Source organism: Morone saxatilis, unplaced genomic scaffold (assembly GCF_004916995.1).
Source record: "Morone saxatilis isolate NCDOM2014 unplaced genomic scaffold, NCSU_SB_2.0 Contig17, whole genome shotgun sequence".
NCBI classification, from domain to species: Eukaryota; Metazoa; Chordata; class Actinopteri; family Moronidae; genus Morone; species Morone saxatilis.
In genome coordinates, this window is record NW_023339729.1 from 9,186,886 (window position 1) to 9,206,926 (window position 20,041).

At 40.0% G+C, this 20,041-nt stretch overlaps 2 protein-coding genes across 2 annotated transcripts in view; both read right to left on the reverse strand.

The window, feature by feature from the left end:
* LOC118327179 (long-chain fatty acid transport protein 1-like) overlaps positions 1-4,633 on the reverse strand; it is a gene marked incomplete in the record, with an annotated part of 6,931 nt that extends 2,298 nt beyond the window's left edge. Inside the window, 10 exon segments of the mRNA XM_035660445.1 lie at positions 1-36; positions 124-333; positions 448-557; positions 763-854; positions 1,216-1,285; positions 2,307-2,474; positions 2,633-2,888; positions 2,965-3,103; positions 3,252-3,429; positions 4,549-4,633. Coding sequence (XP_035516338.1) covers positions 1-36; positions 124-333; positions 448-557; positions 763-854; positions 1,216-1,285; positions 2,307-2,474; positions 2,633-2,888; positions 2,965-3,103; positions 3,252-3,421 — 1,251 coding nt within the window.
* A 1,045-nt stretch (positions 4,634-5,678) lies between these two features.
* Positions 5,679-19,544, reverse strand: LOC118327087 (adhesion G protein-coupled receptor E5). Its single transcript, XM_035660299.1, has 17 exons — positions 19,495-19,544; positions 15,453-15,527; positions 14,797-14,946; positions 14,583-14,711; positions 13,491-13,634; positions 13,041-13,078; positions 12,661-12,771; positions 12,407-12,560; positions 12,126-12,245; positions 11,848-12,047; positions 11,532-11,699; positions 10,653-10,847; positions 9,757-9,974; positions 9,466-9,624; positions 8,271-8,439; positions 7,930-8,031; positions 5,679-7,633 (listed from the first exon to the last, which is right to left on the reverse strand). Exons 2-17 carry the CDS (start codon positions 15,514-15,516, stop codon positions 7,592-7,594), a joined length of 2,163 nt encoding a protein of 720 aa, XP_035516192.1. The 5' UTR covers positions 15,517-15,527; positions 19,495-19,544; the 3' UTR covers positions 5,679-7,591.
* Positions 19,545-20,041: the final 497 nt, after the last annotated feature.

Below are 20,041 nucleotides of genomic sequence, written 5' to 3' on the forward strand. Positions count from 1 at the left end.
GGGCAGGATACGACTGCTGAAGCCACACGCCCCCACCTGGACATGTACGACATGCACATGAGGCAGGATACAGTTTGGAAAATCCTTAACTCTTTCCTTGAAGTCATTTAAAATAACACACACCTTTCCGTCTATGTTGATCAGGCTGCAGTTGCACTCAGTGGCACCATAAAATTCTCCAATTTGTCGTATTCTGAATCTCCGAACAAACTCTTCCCACACAGAAGGACGGAGGCCGTTACCAAAGGCAAGACGAACCCGGTGATGGGCCTCAGATGAACGGACAGGCTGGGCCAACAAGTAGCGGCAAATCTCACCTATGTATAGAATTACCTGAAGGCACAGACAAAGGACAAAACAATATAACTTCTTTCAGTCAGTATTGGTTGAAGACAATCAGTGGACACTAGACACCGTTAATTGAAATTGGCGACAGTGTGTACTCACAGTGCAGTTGTGTTTGACACAGTCATCCCAGAAGCGACTGGCTGAGAACTTCCTCCTGACTACAACAGTCAAACCAAAGAGCAAACACTGGCCTACACCCATGATGGTACCTGTAAACATTCACATTTTCACAAGCAGACACACATACAGTGTATACACACACACACACACACACACACACACAGAATGACAAAATGATGAACATTCAATTTATTATAGGGGATGTGAGATAAATCTGCCACTGCAACAATATGTCTTGTTAAAGACAGGAAAAGATGATTATGGCTGAGAAAGAGCAAATGGAGTGAGGCCAACCTGCTGAGTGATACAGGGGAAGGCAGTTGTAGATGATGTCATCATGACGCAAGCCAAAGGAGTGGAAACCAAACGAAACAATGCGATAATACCTGACAAGAAAGATCCATCATCAGACCTCAGCTCATCAAAAGACCCTTATGGTCCTGATTTGAATTGAAACACTTACTGCAATTTGGTCATTTTTATGTCAGTTTTTTAAAGCTTTTAAATTTTCCTCTGGTCCTCTCAACTAAACAGATTCTTCCAGCAATCATTTGATAACAATTAGATACAGTCAGATGTGTGTGGGCCAATCATCAAAGTTGATGCATTTGGGTGTAGTTGTCTTTTCGGCATTTCAGCATTCAGCTAAAAATTGCTACTGTGGATCTCATTTTAATTTTAAATTTGCTTTCAAGACTTTTTTAATTACTCAAAATGACCCAGAGATGAGATCACAGACAAACTCACCGACTGTGCACCACAACAGCTGCTTTCGGCATTCCTGTTGTACCAGAAGTGTAGATGTAGAAAAGCCTATCTGCATTGAGAGAGAAACAGAGGGAAGACAGCAAAAGAAACATGAGGTGTTAGGAGCTGGATTTTTATAGGCAATGTTCAATGCTTGTTCAGTACAGTGTTTCACGTTTGTGGTATGCACCCCGACACCCCCATCATTCCCTAACATGTTTCTGTCTCTCTTTCTATATCCTCTGTATGTCTGACAGGCTGTGCAAGCAAAGACTTGAAAAGTATTACCTTAGGAATGTCATGTGATAACAAAGACAGGTAAGCAATTTGATAAGAGTAAAGTTAATGCACGCCAAATAACTCAACAGTGAAGTTCAGGGTGAAAGATAAATGTTTTATATCAAATAAAAACAAATATCTGTCACGATGCACTTGTGTTGTATGACATTTCTTGAAGTGAGTTGATGATTTGTTCGCCCTCGGTGAGTGTGTGCTTATGTGCATGCGCAATCAAGAGGATTAAAACAAAAAAAACAAAAAAGTCTCTATAAAAAGACGAGAGGGAGTGAAATCTGGCAGCGAGAAGTTTGCGCTGACAGGCAGGGGCTTGCCCAGGAAAAGAAAGTGTCACAATCAAAACTTTGTGATCAGTAGTGCAGGGTATACACAGCTATACGGAGTACAGCCACTTGTTTTTCAGTCGGCATTGGGTATACCCGTTTCTAAATCCCCAGGCGATTGTTCTTCCTAGGATAGCGAAGGTATGACATAGCTGTCCAATTATCATGAGTGAGTTATGTAGTTGTCTCACTCGTCTGTGGGCCAGTACTGATTGCAAAATCTTCTGAGGCTAATGTTCATTTCATAATGATCCTTAATCCCTAAAGTCAAGCAGCAGAAGTTAAGTGACAATGTTTAAATACTGCAAGAGCAGGGTATTTATCCTTTGCTGGATGGGTATATATTAAGAGTATACCCACTTCTCCAGGAACCACTACAGCACTGTTCTTGATATGTTACTTGAGGACATGATATGGCAACACAGTCATACCCCTATGCACAAACACTCTACGCAGAGTGCAGAGTCTCACCATTGAATTCCTTCTTGAGTGTGTAGCGTGGTGGGTGTTTGGGCGAACGGTCCAGCAGGGTGTCCAGGCTCTGAACCTTGAAGCTGCAGAGCTTCTCTTCATCATCACGCTCACCACTGCTGAACAAAACCATGTCGGGCTGCAGAGAGTCGCTCACCTCTGACACCGCTGGGAGACAATCAAAAGTGTCAGAAATGTAGAACAAAAACACACCTTTTTGAAGTAGCAGATTAAATTAGCCTGATTTAATTATCTATCAGTCAATATCTTCAGCTATCTAACTGTACCCGCAACATCTCTATCTTTATTCTACGATATACTCCTACCTTCCTTCATCTCTGCCCCAAACACCATAGCCCGAGCACCAGACACACTGACACAGTGCAGTAATGATTGCTGTCGAAGGTTGTAGTTGATGAGCGCAGCCTCTATGCCGATCATAGCCAGACCCAACCATAGAGCCACCACCAACGGCTGGCTCTCCATGTACAAGGCCACTACGTCTCCCTCGGCCCATCCCTGTGCCAGCGCCCAGTGCGCCACAGCATGGCATCGCTCCTGCAGCTCCCTGAAACTCCACACCTGGATTAAAATGAATATGCAGTAAGTATTGACAATAACATGACCGATTTATTTGTAATCCTCGATGAGTCCTCACCTCTCCTGTAGCCTCGTAGATCAAAGCAGGTTTGTCTGGGTGCTTTGTCACCATCTGGGCGAACAGGGCAGGAATGGTGCTTCTATTTTTCAGATTACGGTACATGGAAAACCTGACTCGCACGATAACAACCAGACACCTTTTAGATGGAGAGGTGTGGAAAAGGGAGGATTTAAACAAAGTTAAAACATAGGAGTGAAGTATTCATCATGGGAGATGATTGAAGTGTCAAATATGATGATGGGAGAAACACGCACATACAACCACATTCACACAAAAGTACTTACATTAGGTCTCTTTTGATGGTGCGTAGAGCGACATATAGGAACCTCCAGGAACCCTTCCGGACCATGCAGAGCCCCAGCCCTGCCAACAGGCTGCAGAGCCAGGGGAGGGAGAGCAGCCTGACAGCCCCAAACACACAGAGGCACACAATGACAGCACTCATCAGATTCATTGTATGATCTGTGGGGAGACAAAAGGGTGACACACACAAAACAATCACATTTACATAGAACACTCAAATATTAAACGTTAAATTTGCTGTCCTAAAAGTTTTAAACACTGTCTTAGCTAACAGCAGTTTACAAAAAACAGTGACAAATTTGACACAAGAATTATAGAGGAACTGTACTGCAGCATTATGAACAGCAGACTAATGCACTTGATAGATGAACACAACATCCTGAGTCAAACTGGATTTCTCCCAAATTACTGCACATCAGACAACACCCTAACTGACCCCTTGCATAGAACCCAGTGTTCTGTATGGCAGTGAAGTTTGGGGACCACTCAGTCAACAACTTAATTATACAAACTGGGATAAACATTCAATCGAAACCCCCTTCAAATTAAAACTGAAAAAAGAGCCATTTAATTTTATAATCACTTAAAAACCTGAACCTACAGTACACAGTGGCAGAATATCTGACCACTGGGACTGATGAGACATTGAGAAAGACACTGACGTACTGACGTGTCCACTGAGGTACACACTTAGTGGACACAGCCTGGCCCTAGAGACTTGTCCTCAAACCTGGCTGCCCAGGGAGGACAGGCTGTGAACAGACAACAGCGGAGACAGAGACACATCTTTTGCTACACTGCGACAAACAGGCAGAAAGTAGAGCTTTATTCTTCCACAAAATCCTACACAAATATCCCCAATTTGAATACCAACCAGAAAAGGACAAACTCAAATATATGTACTAGGTGAAAAAAAACAACAACAAAAAAACGTTCAATTGACAGCTAAATATTTGAACTCTTGCCACAACCTCCAGTCAAACACCACCAAACTAAATACTGCTTCTTGTTTCTGCATGTTGAAACTGACTCTTGTTGTTGTTTGTGTTACATATTTGTGCTCCAATGCCCTATATACCAGGGTTTGTGATTGCACAAATATGTACACATTTATACACGTATTGGTACAATTATAGTTGTAACTGTGGCCGTTGTTAATTAGTTACAACTAACTACGGCCATTGCTTTTATAACTGTTAATATGTGTTTTCATGCCAATAAAGCTCATTAAATAAAAAAAACTGAGCTAGAACTACGGTTTGGTGAGAGAAAGCTTACCTGTCCAGGAATTTGAACTCTGCTCCACCAAGGAGTAAAGAGAGGAGTTATGTCCACAGTGAAGCCGTGGAGGCGCAGTGTGAGCAGCAGCTGTCAGAGGTGAAGTACGTGGCGAGCAGCAGCACTGCAGCTGAGAGCACGTCGCGACGCATCAACTGCTGCGTCACGAACACGAGCTCCTCTGTCTGATTCATTCCCCCGCGAGGACATGTCAAATCTGATTTATACATTTTTTTTATGGGGGAAAAAAATAAATAATAGTTCGTTACACAAATTCCATCACAAAAATAAAAGAAATGCATTCAAAACAAGATGTGTTGTGGGGGGAAATAATGTTGTGGAGTGAAGAAGGTCAATATTTCCCCTTGAACTGTGTATTTAACATAGTGTGAAATGTCGGGAGTAGCCTATGGCACCCGGAATGAAGAAAGAAAAAAGATAAAGCACATCATTTCTCTTAAAAAAGTTAAATACCAAACAAGTAAAACACAGCTCAGTTGAGTAGCCTACACTAGTTTTCAATTGAATTGAATTGAATTCATTTTTATTTGTATAGCGCCAATTGATAACCGAAGTTATCTCAGTTTCTTTCTCACATACTCGGTCTGTATGACCATTAGCTGGCTAATGTTAGCCTAAGATTTGAAGGCCATCACTGAGTCCGGTTGCTGACTTTATGACATGTGGCTGAATGGTCTCGTCAGAAGTATAACTTACCTGAGTGAATTACACTCCACCCCAGGAATAATGAAGGAATTATTGCTATTTTCATAATCTTCATGGTGGTTCATTTATCATTCCTTGACGTATCCTTGACGCAGTAACAGTAAGTGGGTGAGTCCTTGCAACTTTTTTTTAGACATTTAGAAGTTACTGGCAAATTATAGGCATTTCTTCAGAAGGTAGACTTAGTGTGAGTCGAGCTGTTGACATCCTGACAACATCATTTATCAGTTAAAAATGCAATATTGTCATTATACAGAGAAAAAATAATTTACTTTGTGCTTTTGTTTTTGAAAATCCCATTTCTTATTTGCATCTGTCTACTAGATCTTGAATATATCTATCTATCTATCTATCTATCTATCTATCTATCTATCTGCATAGGGACAAATAAACCACACAGTTTACAGATTTTTCAGATGAAGTAGAAGCTTTAATAAACTTTGTGCTGCATATTAAAGAAAACAGTACCGAACAACATATAACAAAGTAGAAAAATAGGTTTATATACCTTCAAACTAGAACTTTTATAGTATATTCTATGAGAATCTTACATTCACAAAATGCTGCATAATGTATATAGCTTTTTCACATAAAAAATACATCTTGCAATGCATGAATAAAAAGTATCAACGGTCACAAAAAAAAGTGCAGCCACACGTAAGAACCGAAGAACAGTTTAGGTGTTAAAACCAACACATACATGCCCTTAATCAGGCAATTTAGATATCAACAAACAGTATAAGACAAAACCAATCACATAAAAAGACCCAAATCCAAAAGGTCTCTTTTTTTTCTGAAGATCAATGTCATTGACATGATTTCTATTAAATATAAAATATATAATCAATAGCTTTATTACAACAGGTAAACTGTTGGGGTTCTGTACGTGAGGCTGGTTCTCAAGTCTTTTACATTCTCCCATGCAATATGTGAGTGAGGATGTGCTCAATTATCTTCTTTTTATCAAAAGAAAAAGTGCAATAAAATACACAAACTTAAATCTGTACAGCTCCCGGTAGCCCTCACCAAAACGGTTGAAGTTCTTATTTCGGGGATGTGATACCTTACAGTCACCTACAATGTGTGGAGGCATAGACTAACAGCTATAATAAGAAAACATTGATTCTATAAACACAGCTGATTGCAGGAAGCTGCAGGCTTATCAAAAGGGTGGGTTGCTGTTGTTTTTGTGAGTGGTCCAGCAAACATTTTGGTCTGGATTTGATTTCATGGTTAATAAAAACAAAATATACACCAGTGACAAAAGGCACAGCTCAATTGTAACCCAATAAAATATTCTTTAAAAATAGCCACATGTGATTTAAAAAAAAAAGAAATCACCTATTTTGTTTAAAATCAAGAAACTACAGACATAGAATGCTTGCAGGAACCCACACGGGATTTGCAGGAACATGAAGATGAACATCAGAGGCAATTCATGGCTCATTTGCTTCTTTGCCATTACAACATGGAAACAAGTAGTTTCTGTGAAGATCGCAAAAACAAAAAGCAGCATGTCCACCCTTATTTTTACATAAAACATTATTAAAAAATTACAGCGCAAACTGTTTGCTCATGCTTTAAACATTGGGAGCAGACTTCATATTTTCTTGTAGCCTACACAATGTAGACTTTAGTCTGCAATTGTAAAAATAAATAGTCTGTATTAGTATCTACTGCACTACTTTTAATCACTCCAAGTGGAATACAGCTTATATTATGATTGTGATATGTTATGGATGAACCAATAAGCTACTCAAATATCTTCACTTTCACTTAAAGAGTTCCTGAATAAACACTTTTAGAAGCCTACTGACGCATTTATAGGATCACTTCAAACTTAAACAAAAACTCAGTCATTATCAATACTACTTGATTCACCATTAGAACACTGAGTTAAATGGTCTTACAGCAATTTATTCATCTTCTATTCAGTCTTAAAAGATTTGGTCCATTAACTTCATTAGGATCTGAAAGCCTGAGATTTAATTACTGGGGCTAATTAGAGGTGTGTTTGGCATGTGACCCTTCCTGGCCAAGCAATACCTATTGACAACCCCTGGTTTAAGTTGTATATGTCTGCTTTGGGAAGTTCAACCAAAGAATGTAAAAAACCCTGAAAAAGGGATGGGGTAGTTGTACTATTGAACGACTGGTGTAATGGTACAACAAAACTAAAGTAGAGATTGAGTTGACATCAAGGTTAGTAAATAATGACTGAATTTTTATTTGAAGTGATCCAAACCTTGAGGACTAACTTAGCCCAGATAGGTTAAAGGTGTGATAGTCTTTTGGGTGGAATAAAAGATAGAGTGCTTCATATTTGGGATTCTCCGGTGTGTTGCCCACTCCGAGAACCCTAAATGAACACAAACAGCACAAGTTCAGAAACAGTGTAAGACAACGTACTGTATGTAATGTGTTTGCAGTGTTGGAAACTTTTACTTTTTGGAACTTTATTTATTTTATTTAAAAAATACTCCATAACAAGTACATATCTTATTTCTATGTATATATATATATATGAAGGTTAATATGGAGTATTGGTTAATATAAAAGGGAAATACTGAAGTACTTGTACTTGAGTACAGCAGTTGAGTACATGTGTTTGTGACTTTGAGAGAGTGATAGTGAGTGCAGTTACTTCATGCTTACTTGTGTCTGACTACTGGAAGGGTTGGTACTGCTGAAGTCTGAGTATCTCTTCTTTTGTGGTGTGCAGATACAGGAGAGGAAATGGGCGTACTCCTCTCTCACCTGCAGAGGGCAGCAGAACATCAGAAGATACACAATTTATTCCATTGCAATCTAATCTCGTTACACTTTGTGGTTGGAGTTTTATAATTATTAATTTTGTGTTTATCTCTCTCTTAGCCTCATGCATACTCACCCAGTTACACACACACTCACACACACACCACAACACACACACACACACACACACACAGAACACACAGGAGCCACACACACACACACAGAGCTACATTGTATCCTACCTGTTTAGACAGTAGGCAGTGCATGATGAACACCAGTGCTCCCTGCAAGCTGTTGAGGATAGTGAAGATATATGCTACCACTATGGTGCCCTCTCCAAACATGAAAGACCCAAACACCCACATCAGGCCCAGAATGCACATCTGGGCGATAGCCGTCACTGTGAACGCTCTGGAGATTTAAAAAAAAAAAAGGATGGGGGTTGGGGGAAAGGGTAACAGATAGAGAATGAAAGATTAACATGAACCCAACAAAACAGATGACTCAGTTACCAGTGCAGTATCTGGAAACCCCCTCAAGAGTAGAAAGGAAGAGAAAAAGGGGATGGGTTTCAGCAGAGCAGCTACAGAACAGAGACATGTTTCACTTTACCGTCTATTGAAAGCTGGTGGAAGAAGAAGAGCCAAAGGCAACTGATAAATATAAAATGAAAAAATCCTCACAGAGAAACACTATTTTTCAGTTTCTGGCAATGTACTGTGCATGGGCCTTTTATAGTAGTGTTTGTTGACGTATCCCTCTTATTCCCATGAATAACTCGCTATATAATTCACATTGAGTCATTAAAGTTTAACCATCTAAAACACAAGATAAGACTTGTTTTGGATTTTAGTCTGTCAGAATCAAGAGAGCATTTCTTTCAAGACTCCCTGACGTTACCAAGAATTGGTTGAGATAACATTTTTCCAAATGACAGACACCTTTTGGATTAAAATCTAATGCTTTCTGAGTTTAACTGAAAAAATTGCTCCTCCAATTTTAGAGCAATAAATTCACTTTCCCAATTCCCTGGACTAAATTGAACGTCACTGATTGATGAACCAGCATATCCAAGGATGGATTCTTTTTGCTGAGATGTGTTTTGCAGCTGCACGTTTATACAGTGTTGTCTACATAAGCAATGAGTGGAGTGAAAAAATGAGCATGCATAGATGGAGTTATGGGAAAAAGTCCCTCAGTAGCAACCCATTAGAGAGCGGAGTCGGTATTATAAAAACATTCTCTACATTTTTCCCTCACAAAACGCTTACATTCTTTCCAACCATTTTTCAGATCCCAAAGCTTCCCCATTTGACCAACATACGCATCAGCTCAGAGCTTGTGCATTGTGCACAGGTGTGGTTCACATTACTTCACACATTACAACGGCATGACACACAAAAAGAAACAAACAAGCAAACAAACACACAGACTGACTTAATTTTGTGCAGTTTGGTGAGGTCTGGGTTGAGGCTGGTGAACTTCTGGGCAAGCTTCCAGACGGTGACGATGAAAAAGAAGACGTTGAGGATGATGACGAGGCACACAGGGCCAAAGAAACTCCAGATGAGGCCGTCTTCCAGGGACAACCAGCAGCTAGTTAGGAAGAAGGACACACGTGCATGGTTTCCCTTACATCACCAAGATAAATCCGGTCAGCGTCATCCACTGATGGAACTTATACCACACAACAAGGATGCGAACACAAGTACTAACTGTAACACTTACTGCTGGTCAGTGCCGTATCCCTTTGGTCTAATGATGGCAGATATAATGACAATAACAAGTGGTGTCCCATAACCAGTGATGTATAAGTGGAGGGGCCGAATGGTGGCATTGAACACCAGCACCACCATACGGTACAGCTGCACCCCTTCCAACAGCATCCAAGTAAATACTCCCAAGAAGAAGAAATGGAGCATCGCTGCCACGAACCTGCAGCCGCCCTGTTTCGTGATGTGAGAACAGGAAAAAAGATAGAAGATCAGAGAGGAAGGAGCAGAGGAATGAAATATCTCTGTCACTGCATTTAGTGCAGTTATTCTGAACAAGATAATATTTTTAATATATTTTCATGACCTCAATTAGATTACGGTCAAATTAAATGAATTAAAGGACGAGTGTGTAACATTTAGGAGGCTCTATTGGCAGTAATGGGATATAATGTTCATAGGTATGTTTTCATTAGTGTATAATCAACTGAAAATAGGAATTGTTATGTTATTTTTGTATGCCGTTTTTATCTAAAATAGCTGCAGGTTGCCTAGAACCACCATGTTTCTACAGTAGCCCAGAAGGGACAAACCAAACAATAGCTCTAGATAGGGGCAATGCGAATTGTTTTCCACCACAGATTAAGACACAGGCATTACAATTTTGGTTCTCAATTGTAGTGTTCCTTTTTTGGGGGGTCCAAGATAACTACAAGGGTATTTCACTGAAAGTGCCTGGATGGGCTCAATATTACAGGAATGTTTTGAACTATTTAACTATACTTTGTGGCAACCTGAGTGGAATAGTTCAACCCATTGTAAACATTTAAATGAAATTACTTTCTTATTAAAGATAAGGTCAATACTCGCAGTCAGTGTAACTGAAGTCACTGTTTGCTTGCACAAACATACCACAGGTTTAGTTTGTGAAATGCCAGCCAAGAAGATGAGGTCCGCCATGAAGAGGCAGATACAGAGGTGCAGGTGGATGGTGGTGCGGGTCCCTTGTATGGAGCGGCAGAACTTGAATGTCAGGATGGACAGTATGAGACACAGCAGGGAGATGGTCAGCCCTAACTTGGTCACCACCTGGAGCCCAAAGGTGTGCTAGTATAGAAGATACAAGTGCGGAGGGGTTTAGTTGGAGTTCTAAGGTCATCATTTACAGCATAATGTGTGTGTCTTTACACTGGCATACAGGTGAGTGAATAAGAGAGGGAAAGAGAGAAGCTAATTTATTGTCCATCATACACAACAACTACACTTTTGGCCACTTTGGGAAGGTGTAAACAAGGTGTTAACCCAGCATTGATATATTACCGTATATAAGTGAGTTATAAGTATTTACACCTCAAGCAGATACGGCACAAACATCAGCATTCATATCGAGTTGTGTTTCTGGCCACCCGACAAAAAGTCCAATGATTACTCTACTTTTTGGTCTCCACCAACTGCTGAGGGAAATATGTGGTTCTTTAGCTGCTAGATGTGCCACTGTGTTCACAAGCTAGTTACTAACTTTGTCTGCCATTTGCTGCTGAGCAGGTAGATTATTTATCAGAGCTTCTTTGCTAAAACAGCTGCCTGCCAGGTTGATGAGCGCAGCAAGACTGTAATGTTGCATCATCAGAGTTGCTGATTTCTATCGATGTCAAGATTAAAAATCTACTTAGTGGGGTTTTACACTCATTCTAAAGAACAAGTAGATTACCAGTAATATTCCAACACTAAATGCCATGGCAAGATAGACATTTTATCTAGGTTTTTATTGTGTGTGTGTCTGCTTCTTACCTCAATAGGGTGGAGTGCCATGAGCACAGCGAAGCTGCTCAGATGATTACATGTACACACAGTGTGTGTGTCATTAAGGTCCTGTTGATCGCAACCATCTGTGGACCAGGAACCTCTCTCAGTCCAGTATGCACAGATGTAGCTCACCTCACGGGACTTATCTCTTTCCTGTGCACAAAACAAATCATTAGGTCAGAATCAGGCTGTGTCTTTCATTTAGATCTTCATATTCCAGTACTCCTGTTTTGACTATAATGAACAAAAGAAGCGTGTAGAGGTGGAACCACACTGAAAAGACTGGAACAAGATGGACTACCTCTAGATGTCTGAGGGTGATTTTGACAGGGTGGCTCAGGTTCTCAGTGGATGGGTTGGAGACCACAATAGACACAACTTTAGAGGAGATTTTAAAGGAGGGATCCACACCATTTTTTTTAAATTCTGTAAGCTCCTCAAAGGAGTGGTTAACAGAGGTCTCAAGGTTCTTGTAGCTCAGCAAAGCAGCCATAGCAAAACCTGTGGAAGACAAAGAGAAATATGGTAGTCTTTGATATTCATGAAAATTGTGATTTTTTCGCAAGTAGAGAAGTTTACCAGGGTATGATCCTGTCCCAGCGGCCGTTGCCCAGTCAGTATGGAGTGTAGCATTCTCAGTGGTCAGATGGATTGATCCAGTGGGTGGAGTCTTCCCCCTCTCTACTGTAATCTCTGTGTCTATTTGAATAGATGATACAGTTTACATTAGCTTTCCCACTTTTATTTATTATTATTTTATATATAATCTACATACATCATAGTCCATGGGAAATGACTGTAAGCTTATAATTTGTCAAATACAGTACACAAATCATGGCTGAGCTTATGAACACTGTTACCTGTCTCAGTGGTCTCTATCTTGGTGTGGCTGTCCTTGAGCTGTGGACCAATGAGCATTATAGCCTTCTCCACCGTACTGAGCAGTCCGCTCACATCGTCACTGCTGTTCAGGTGACCAGGGGACAGGATGGCCTCGGTCGCTGTGAATAGTTTCTGTCCATGTTGCAGGACACAAGAGAGGGAAATGAGAATACTGTGTGTGTTTGCATGTGTAAGAATGTGTGTGTTTGTGTTTCGTATGTGCTGCTCTGACCTCCAGTAGCGCCTCTCCAGCAGCCTTCCCTTCACCAGCAACGCTTGGGTCAGACAGAGCCAGACAGCTGTTTCTCATCATGAACAAAATGTCTGCCAGGCCCCCAAGTGCCTGAGAGACAGAGACGGCATGAGAGACAGAATAATGAGACTAAAGTTTGTGTATACTAACCCCTACAGGGCTATAGGGTGGTTTAGAAAATATAGAAAATTGGCTGTTTCTGTCCTTTAGCAAGACCCACGGTGCTGGATTATACTGTAACTGACCCGAGACAAGTGCCAAGTGCCAAATAAATCATCTATAAGACTTTAATACAATGTTGGAGTATGCAGTATTACACTAATCATTTTATACTTTATTGTATTTTACAGTAAACATACCGGTGCAGGCCCACTGTTGGCATTGTCACAGTCAAGCTCTAAATAGAAAGGAGCGAAACATCAGACAATCATCTTGATTTTCATTTTCAGTCAGTTGAGTTTGATGCTGCCCATTATGAGAACTACATCATACACTATCTGGAATCAGTCAACACAGAAAGTAAAGGCAAGGTTCACAGAAAAGAGGAAACTGGGGCCCAAAAGATACAGAAAGCTATAACACAAAGCACAAGATTTGGCAATAGATATATAACAGCAAAAACGTGTGTGAGAGAGAGAGTGTGGATATCCAATAGCAGCTAGAACAATGATATCTGTGACGGGAAGCTTAATCGAGAAGGATGTGAATAAAAAAAGAGGTTTTATATAAGGAAATGAAAGCCATTAAATTTATATTTAATATAAAGTAAGTAAAGGTGATGAAAAGGAATCGTGTATGCAGACACTCACTTGAGCACGGGGTCCTTTCATTGCCATAATTAGTGTATCCTTTTGGGCACTTGCACAAATAACTCCCATTAACATTTTTACAAGTCCCTTTTACTCCACAGAGGTTTTCTTTTTTATTTTCCGCTTCCGTGCACTCATTTATGTCTGTGTAAGAAGGGGGAACAGAGACATTAGTAATCATAAACCTTTTTCACATTTTTACATGAAATAGTAGAGTAAACACAGGCAATACCAATGATACTAATTAAGGTTCTGTTCCTTTCAGGTAAATAGAGTCTGTGTGCTGCTATTCTGCATGTTAGCACAAATTTGAATGTAGTAGGTACTGCAAAATGAACAAACAATGTAACCAGGGGCACAGTCTTTCATTGTTGGCAAAAGGATCTTAGAGACAGTTCTGAACTTCCCCAGCAACCAGTGTCGTGAGTTGTTGTCTTGCCAAAATTAAAAGCTGCAATTTAAAGTGGGAGGCAGGCGATGGCTTTGTGGTTTAGGTCAGAGTGCAGAGAGTTACAATAGTTGAAGCATGATGAAACAAAAGCACGTATGATCTTTTTGAGATCAACAGGCAGTTGATCAACAATCAACATTGTCACTACAGTTTCTTGGATGTTTAAAGTAACTTTTGATAAAAGAAACAACACCATATCCTCCTCTTGTTGCCAATAAAATAAATAAATAAATAAAATGTACACTTAATCTGAAATAGATTTCTTTTGGTGGCTAAAAAAGGTTTTGCTTCTGCTCCAATCCACAGCAGCTTCCTTACTGGCACAAAACGTGACGAAAGCAGTTGTGTAAAATAGGAAAAACATGATAGATAGATAGATTACAGTGATCTTAAAAGGGAAGTTCAAATACAGAAATACGGTTTTAAAAAGTTGCAGCAATTGTTTGAAGCAACCCCCACCGATTCCCAGTTTGGTGGAGACAATGTACTTGACTTACTGGCACCTGTTGGGGTGGGTAAACTTTCACCTCTATGATTCTGTTGAGCATAGTGTTTTGCTGATCTCAGCAAACTTCCAGCACAGCACCACCATTAACTTCAAACGTGACCAGTGCAGGCACAAAGAAGTAGACTCTACTCACCTATGCACGGTCCTTGATCACTGTTTTTAGTGTACCCAAAATGGCAGTTGCAGATGTAGCTCCCAATCTGGTTAGAACAGTTACCACCCTGACCGCAGATGCTGACTTGATTGGTGCACTCGTTATAATCTGACAGAAGAACAAGTGAAGATGGGTCAGACCGGTTGGACAACAGAGACACACTGGTCACACACACTGACAATAACACACTCACCTTGGCACTGCCCAACTATAGCTGTGAAGTTCACCATCTTTTTATCGTGTATGTACCCATGCAGACAGTTACAGTAGTAGCTGCCTTCTGTGTTCATGCACTTCGCGTATTTGCCACATAGCCCAGGGGTTTCATCGCACTCGTCAGCATCTGTAAATTTGGATACACATATATAATTTAAAGAGAAAACAATTACATTGCTGTTTTTAGTGTGACAGTGCATTGCTATGTTGTCAGTAAATAGTAAACGTGTCATTTAAGCAAACTTTCCTATTAGCTCTTTTTATTCTAGCTCCTCTGTCCATCATGATCACCAATCTAAGGTTACAGCACTGCAGTCAATACACTTGTATTTCTTTTTGGTTCCTTGAAATTGCAGTGATGTAAGAATTTAAACCTCTTTCTACTGTTGTTTTCATTGTAATCCACTCTGGATACAAGTGGTGCTTAAATGCCTAAAATGGAAAAACGAAGGGGAATGTTATCAAAAAAGGGTACTTTTCTTGGTCAACTCCAGTAAGAGGTATTACATAATGGGAGCAGCACTTCTTCCTGAGAGTTCTTGTCTGAAGTAGAAGCTTCAATATAGTATTGGTGGACAGAAGAAACACAGTGGAGAGCCAGGGTTAAAATTAAAGGTCATGGCAGATAATTACCAACACATCTAATGCCTTGTGAGTTGTAGCCAGGTTTACAGCCAGAGACACATTTTCCCAGCATACACAGTAAGCCTGTGGGGAGCAAGAGAGAGGTCACTTGGTTTCAATTCACAGTTCAAAATCTTACAATAACAAAGAAGACCATAAAGCAGAGCAACAACACCTGTGCATTTTGCCCTTATTGAGTCAGGCCCTTTATAAGCATGTTTTTTTGCCCAGAAATGGGATTTGAACATCCCAAGTCATCCTTTTGTTGAGCTACTTCACTGATGATGGTGCAACACCTATATATACTGTCAACACACAAAAATGTAACCTTAAGTGTAACCCTGTGCACATCAGTGGCCCATTTTAATTTTTGCCTTAGAGCAGGGCGTGCCACTGATTGCAACATATAACAAAACAGAAAAGTTGAGAATTAGCAGTTCTGCTGCTGAGATATTACATAATTTACATTATAAGATGTTTTTAATTCACATGTCAGAAGTAAAGTACCTCCAATGTTCCTCTTTTCTAAATAACCCTCGCTAAAGAGGAAGCAGCTGCAGTCTGCCTGTATTGACAGCAATCGTGACCCAGAGCAATGGCAAAATAACAGAATCTTGTCAAATCACTCATGACAAATTCCACTTCTCCATCAATGCTCCTTATGCTCAGTATATTGCACATCCTCAAAGTTTCCCAAGCTAAGTACACCACTTTTGCATTGCCTCCTCATAACTCCAAAACACATCTGTAGAAGTAGGATATTTAATGATTGATTGAGGAGGCAAGTATTTGGAGCATAATGAAAAAATTGATGAACAGCAGAAGACCTGACTGCGACCGACCACACCAGCAGAATTGGTCACGAGTGATGGCAGTTAGTTAGTCTGTAGTAGGCCAGTCACTTTGGTCTAGACTGAATTTCTCTGCTGCTATTGGATGTTTGTCATGAAATTTTGTACAGAAGTGCATAGTCCCCAGAGGATGAAGCCTAATGATCCTCTGACTTTTCATCTAGTTCCACCAACAGGTCAAGGTTTTCGCTCATCCTGCGAAATATCTCAATCTCTATAGATGGATTGGCATATAATTTTGTACATATTTTCCAGGTTCGCAGTAATGACTTTGATGATCGCCTGACTTTCTGACTGAAATGTCTCAACACTCTTGGATAGACTGCCTTGAATTTTGGGGCAAACATTCCCCTTGGGATGAATTGCAATAACTCTGGTAATTCCTTAACTTAAATTTAGCAAACTAAACTAAAACTAAGCCACTAGCCTGGCTGTAGACTTGTGCTTGTGTTTATACAGGGGGTAACCTTTGGAATCATTTAGTATTTTTATCAACTAGTTGGATTTAACGATACTGTGACCAGATGAGCTCATGTTTGGTGTGTTAATCTGGGTAACATGGATACATGACTCACAGTAACCTTCTCTCTCTCTCTCTCTCTCTCTCTCTCTCTCGTAACCACTTGCAACTGTCTTACCATGTTCCTCAGAGAGCAAGGACATTTTTTTGTCAGTCACATTTTTTGACTAATGAGTCACTGGTAAGGCAGAAAACAGCGCCCCCTTCAAATGGTGTGAGTGAAAAAATATCGCCTACCCTCTGTGGTTCCCTCCCTCCATCACAATGAGCCCTCTGTTGTTCTCTAATGAAGCTGGAGCCTCACAGTAACGCCACTTTAGGAGGACCTGCTCGCCAGTGACAGTGAGTGTGTGAAACAGTCTGACTGAGTCTAACTTTATGACTAAATAACTGTGGACAGAAACTAAGACTGAAAATACACAAAGAGAGACTTTGTGCTCAGCTTGCAGCTGACTTTCATTCACCAATAAACACAGAATAGTTGTCTGTCACATAAACTGTCTTGTTTGTATGTCCCTTCTGTACCAAATTTCTTTACAAACTGTGTGTTGCATTTTTTTTGCCTGTCTCTCATCCTGTTGCATTACCTTTAGGCCTGATGGAAAGTGGAAGTTCTATGTAAAGCCAAAGCCTTGTCCTCACTGACTGACTTGTTTCCTTCTTTGCACACACTGGGGTTTGTCTCCGTTTCTGTGTCATATGTGAGGTAAAAGCATGCATGCCAGGAACTGCATTTTCTTATAACCCAAAGGCCTTAATTAAGGGAATGTTTTTCTGCTGCTGAGAAAGTTGCCAGAAGTTGATAGTCGATAGCCATAAAGTTGTTGTTCACGTTGCTTATACAGTTTTTAGAGGGGAACATTTTGCCCATTATTATATGGTTGTTTAAATAGTGATTTTTTTTCCCCTCTCCTATGTGGATTGTGTACCGATATTGCACCAATATTGTTCTGCAAAGGTACTGAGAAGGCTGATTTCCTAAACAACTTTCTTAAAAAAGATTTATGTTAAATATTCTGTAACACGTCAAATAATTTAATAAATTGAGATTGCTGAGAGCTGCTTCTTCTTTTTTACTCCGCGTTGCATGCCACAGTATTATAAATCGACAATATCCCCCCCCAAAAAAATAATTTGTTACAACCTCACTTTTGTTGTCACCCTCTATTGATTTGAAATCCAACAATCTGATCACATCCTTGAATTAATTTTTGTAATCATGGAGGAAACTAGTTTGGAAGATGGAAACACTGGAAATATTCTCATTACAATTCTATTCAATTCAAAATTTTGTCTAAAGTTTTTTACTGTTGGTAGAAAGTAATAAGTAAAGTTATAATATTACTTTTGAAAAGAGTAATAAGTAATAAATACATTTTTTTTGAGTAACTACCCCTATGCCAGTACCGCTTTGATACAGATATGTCTTTGACTGGCAAATATCGATATATATTGGTCAGGCTCTAAACACTAGAATTCATTTGGAGTCCAAGTCTAATATTCACTCTGCTTTTATCTGTGTTTTATGTCTGGGTTCTGAGAAACTATTTGTCTCCCTAGCTGGTACATGTTCCACTTCATTCACACACAATTGACTAATTTTCTCTTTGTGGCGTGGGTGGTTTTATCAGGTTACAATTGCTGAAAACAGCAACCTGCTGCTTCTAGAAACAACTTCGATGTGATGACAACCAAAACCACATTGTTGCCTGAAAGCCAAAATTGATCTAAAAAAATAAAATTAAAAAACTGCACTGTTGGGTGTTAATTCTTGATGGGGTTGTCAGTACAAGTGACCTGTTTCATTAAACATAGTCTTTTGATCCATTGTTAATATGAAAAAATAGACCAGAGCAAATTTAATATTTAGAACTTCTGCTTCTGCTGCAAAACGTGAACCATTAGTGAGACAGTACTTTTGGTTGTGGTTAACCACAGTGCAAGAATAGCAGAATATCATACACCTTCTATTCTGACATACTACTACATATGTACAATGATGGAATTAAAAAAATATTTATACAAAGTTACACTCTGTAGTCTATATTGTACTGATGTACGCAGTATGTTAAATTATTTGCTATGATGAGTCTCTTGAATCAGCCTGACATAGATGTACACACCAGGTTGTTGGTTATAGATTCTTCCTGTGGTGACTCGGGTCTGGGTTTATTTTACTCCAACTGCCTGAGCACTTGCTCTACTTGCTCTGCTCAGTCCTGCAGCATCAGTCCAGTGACAGCAGTTCTGTACATACAGCACAGCAGCAAACACAGCTGGAGGGCTGTAGAGTGATCACTGTCTGACGAGGTTAACATTCCTGATGTGACCCAATGTGAGCTAGAATTAAAGGTTTCTAAAATGTCACCCCTTTTTACTATGAAATTCACAAGTTGTGACCATAATTGTCACATTAGTGTCTGGGCTTATTTAAAAGTGAGACAATCAGAAATAGACGGCTAATATACTAATAAAAGAATTACATTTACACATTCTGTAGCTGCCACATATTGTTAGAAAACTCTGTGTTTCACTGAAACAGAAGTAGTACAACAACTGAAGTGTTACAAAATGTCCAACCTTCCCTTTTTTTTACCCAGCCTACACCACAACACAACACACACACACAACACACACACACACCATCAGCAACAAACACTCTCATTGATAGAACTTTAACCAAGAATAAGAAGCTCCCTTCCCTAAGGCCCATGTCAAGGAAAAACAAAATTATCAGAACAATGATCAGTGTGTAAATCTTGGTTGATGTCCTGCTTATAATGGATCTGTCCCACACAGTTTAAGGAAGATTTTAGAATTTATCAGACTTCTCAGCAGTCCAAGGTCCATAAAATCCTCAAAGTATGAGAGTGAAAAAAAGATAAATCCTTCCGTAGAGGAGAATTCTGTGTGTGGCAGGAGAAATAACAGTGAACCTTCACCAGCTTTCCTCTTCAGATTCAGACTCTCAGTCTGAGCACGCCTTGCTCTACTCTTGATTCCTCCCCCACCACACTCCCTCCTCCCTCCCTCCCTCTCTGTCTGTCTCCTCCTCTCTCTGCCCCCCTTCACTGAGCAGCCTTGTCTCTCTCACTCTTTCTTGCTCTTTTCTTTCACAATATCTTTCCATGTGAACACATTTCTCACACAGGCACCGTATCACATTGCTTACACAAACCCCCCCTCTGTGTACGCCGCCTTTCACATTTCCCTTTACGCTCCAGTAG

Excerpts from the sequence above, each read along its gene's own strand:
- LOC118327087 (XM_035660299.1), bottom strand. The coding sequence starts at position 15,516 with ATGCTGGGAAAATGTGTCTCTGGCTGTAAACCTGGCTACAACTCACAA. Across the intron at positions 12,246-12,406 it reads GATAGAGACCACTGAGACAG|ACACAGAGATTACAGTAGAG; the intron begins GTAACAGTGTTC and ends CTATTCAAATAG. Across the intron at positions 9,975-10,652 it reads TTTCACAAACTAAACCTGTG|GGCGGCTGCAGGTTCGTGGC; the intron begins GTATGTTTGTGC and ends ATCACGAAACAG.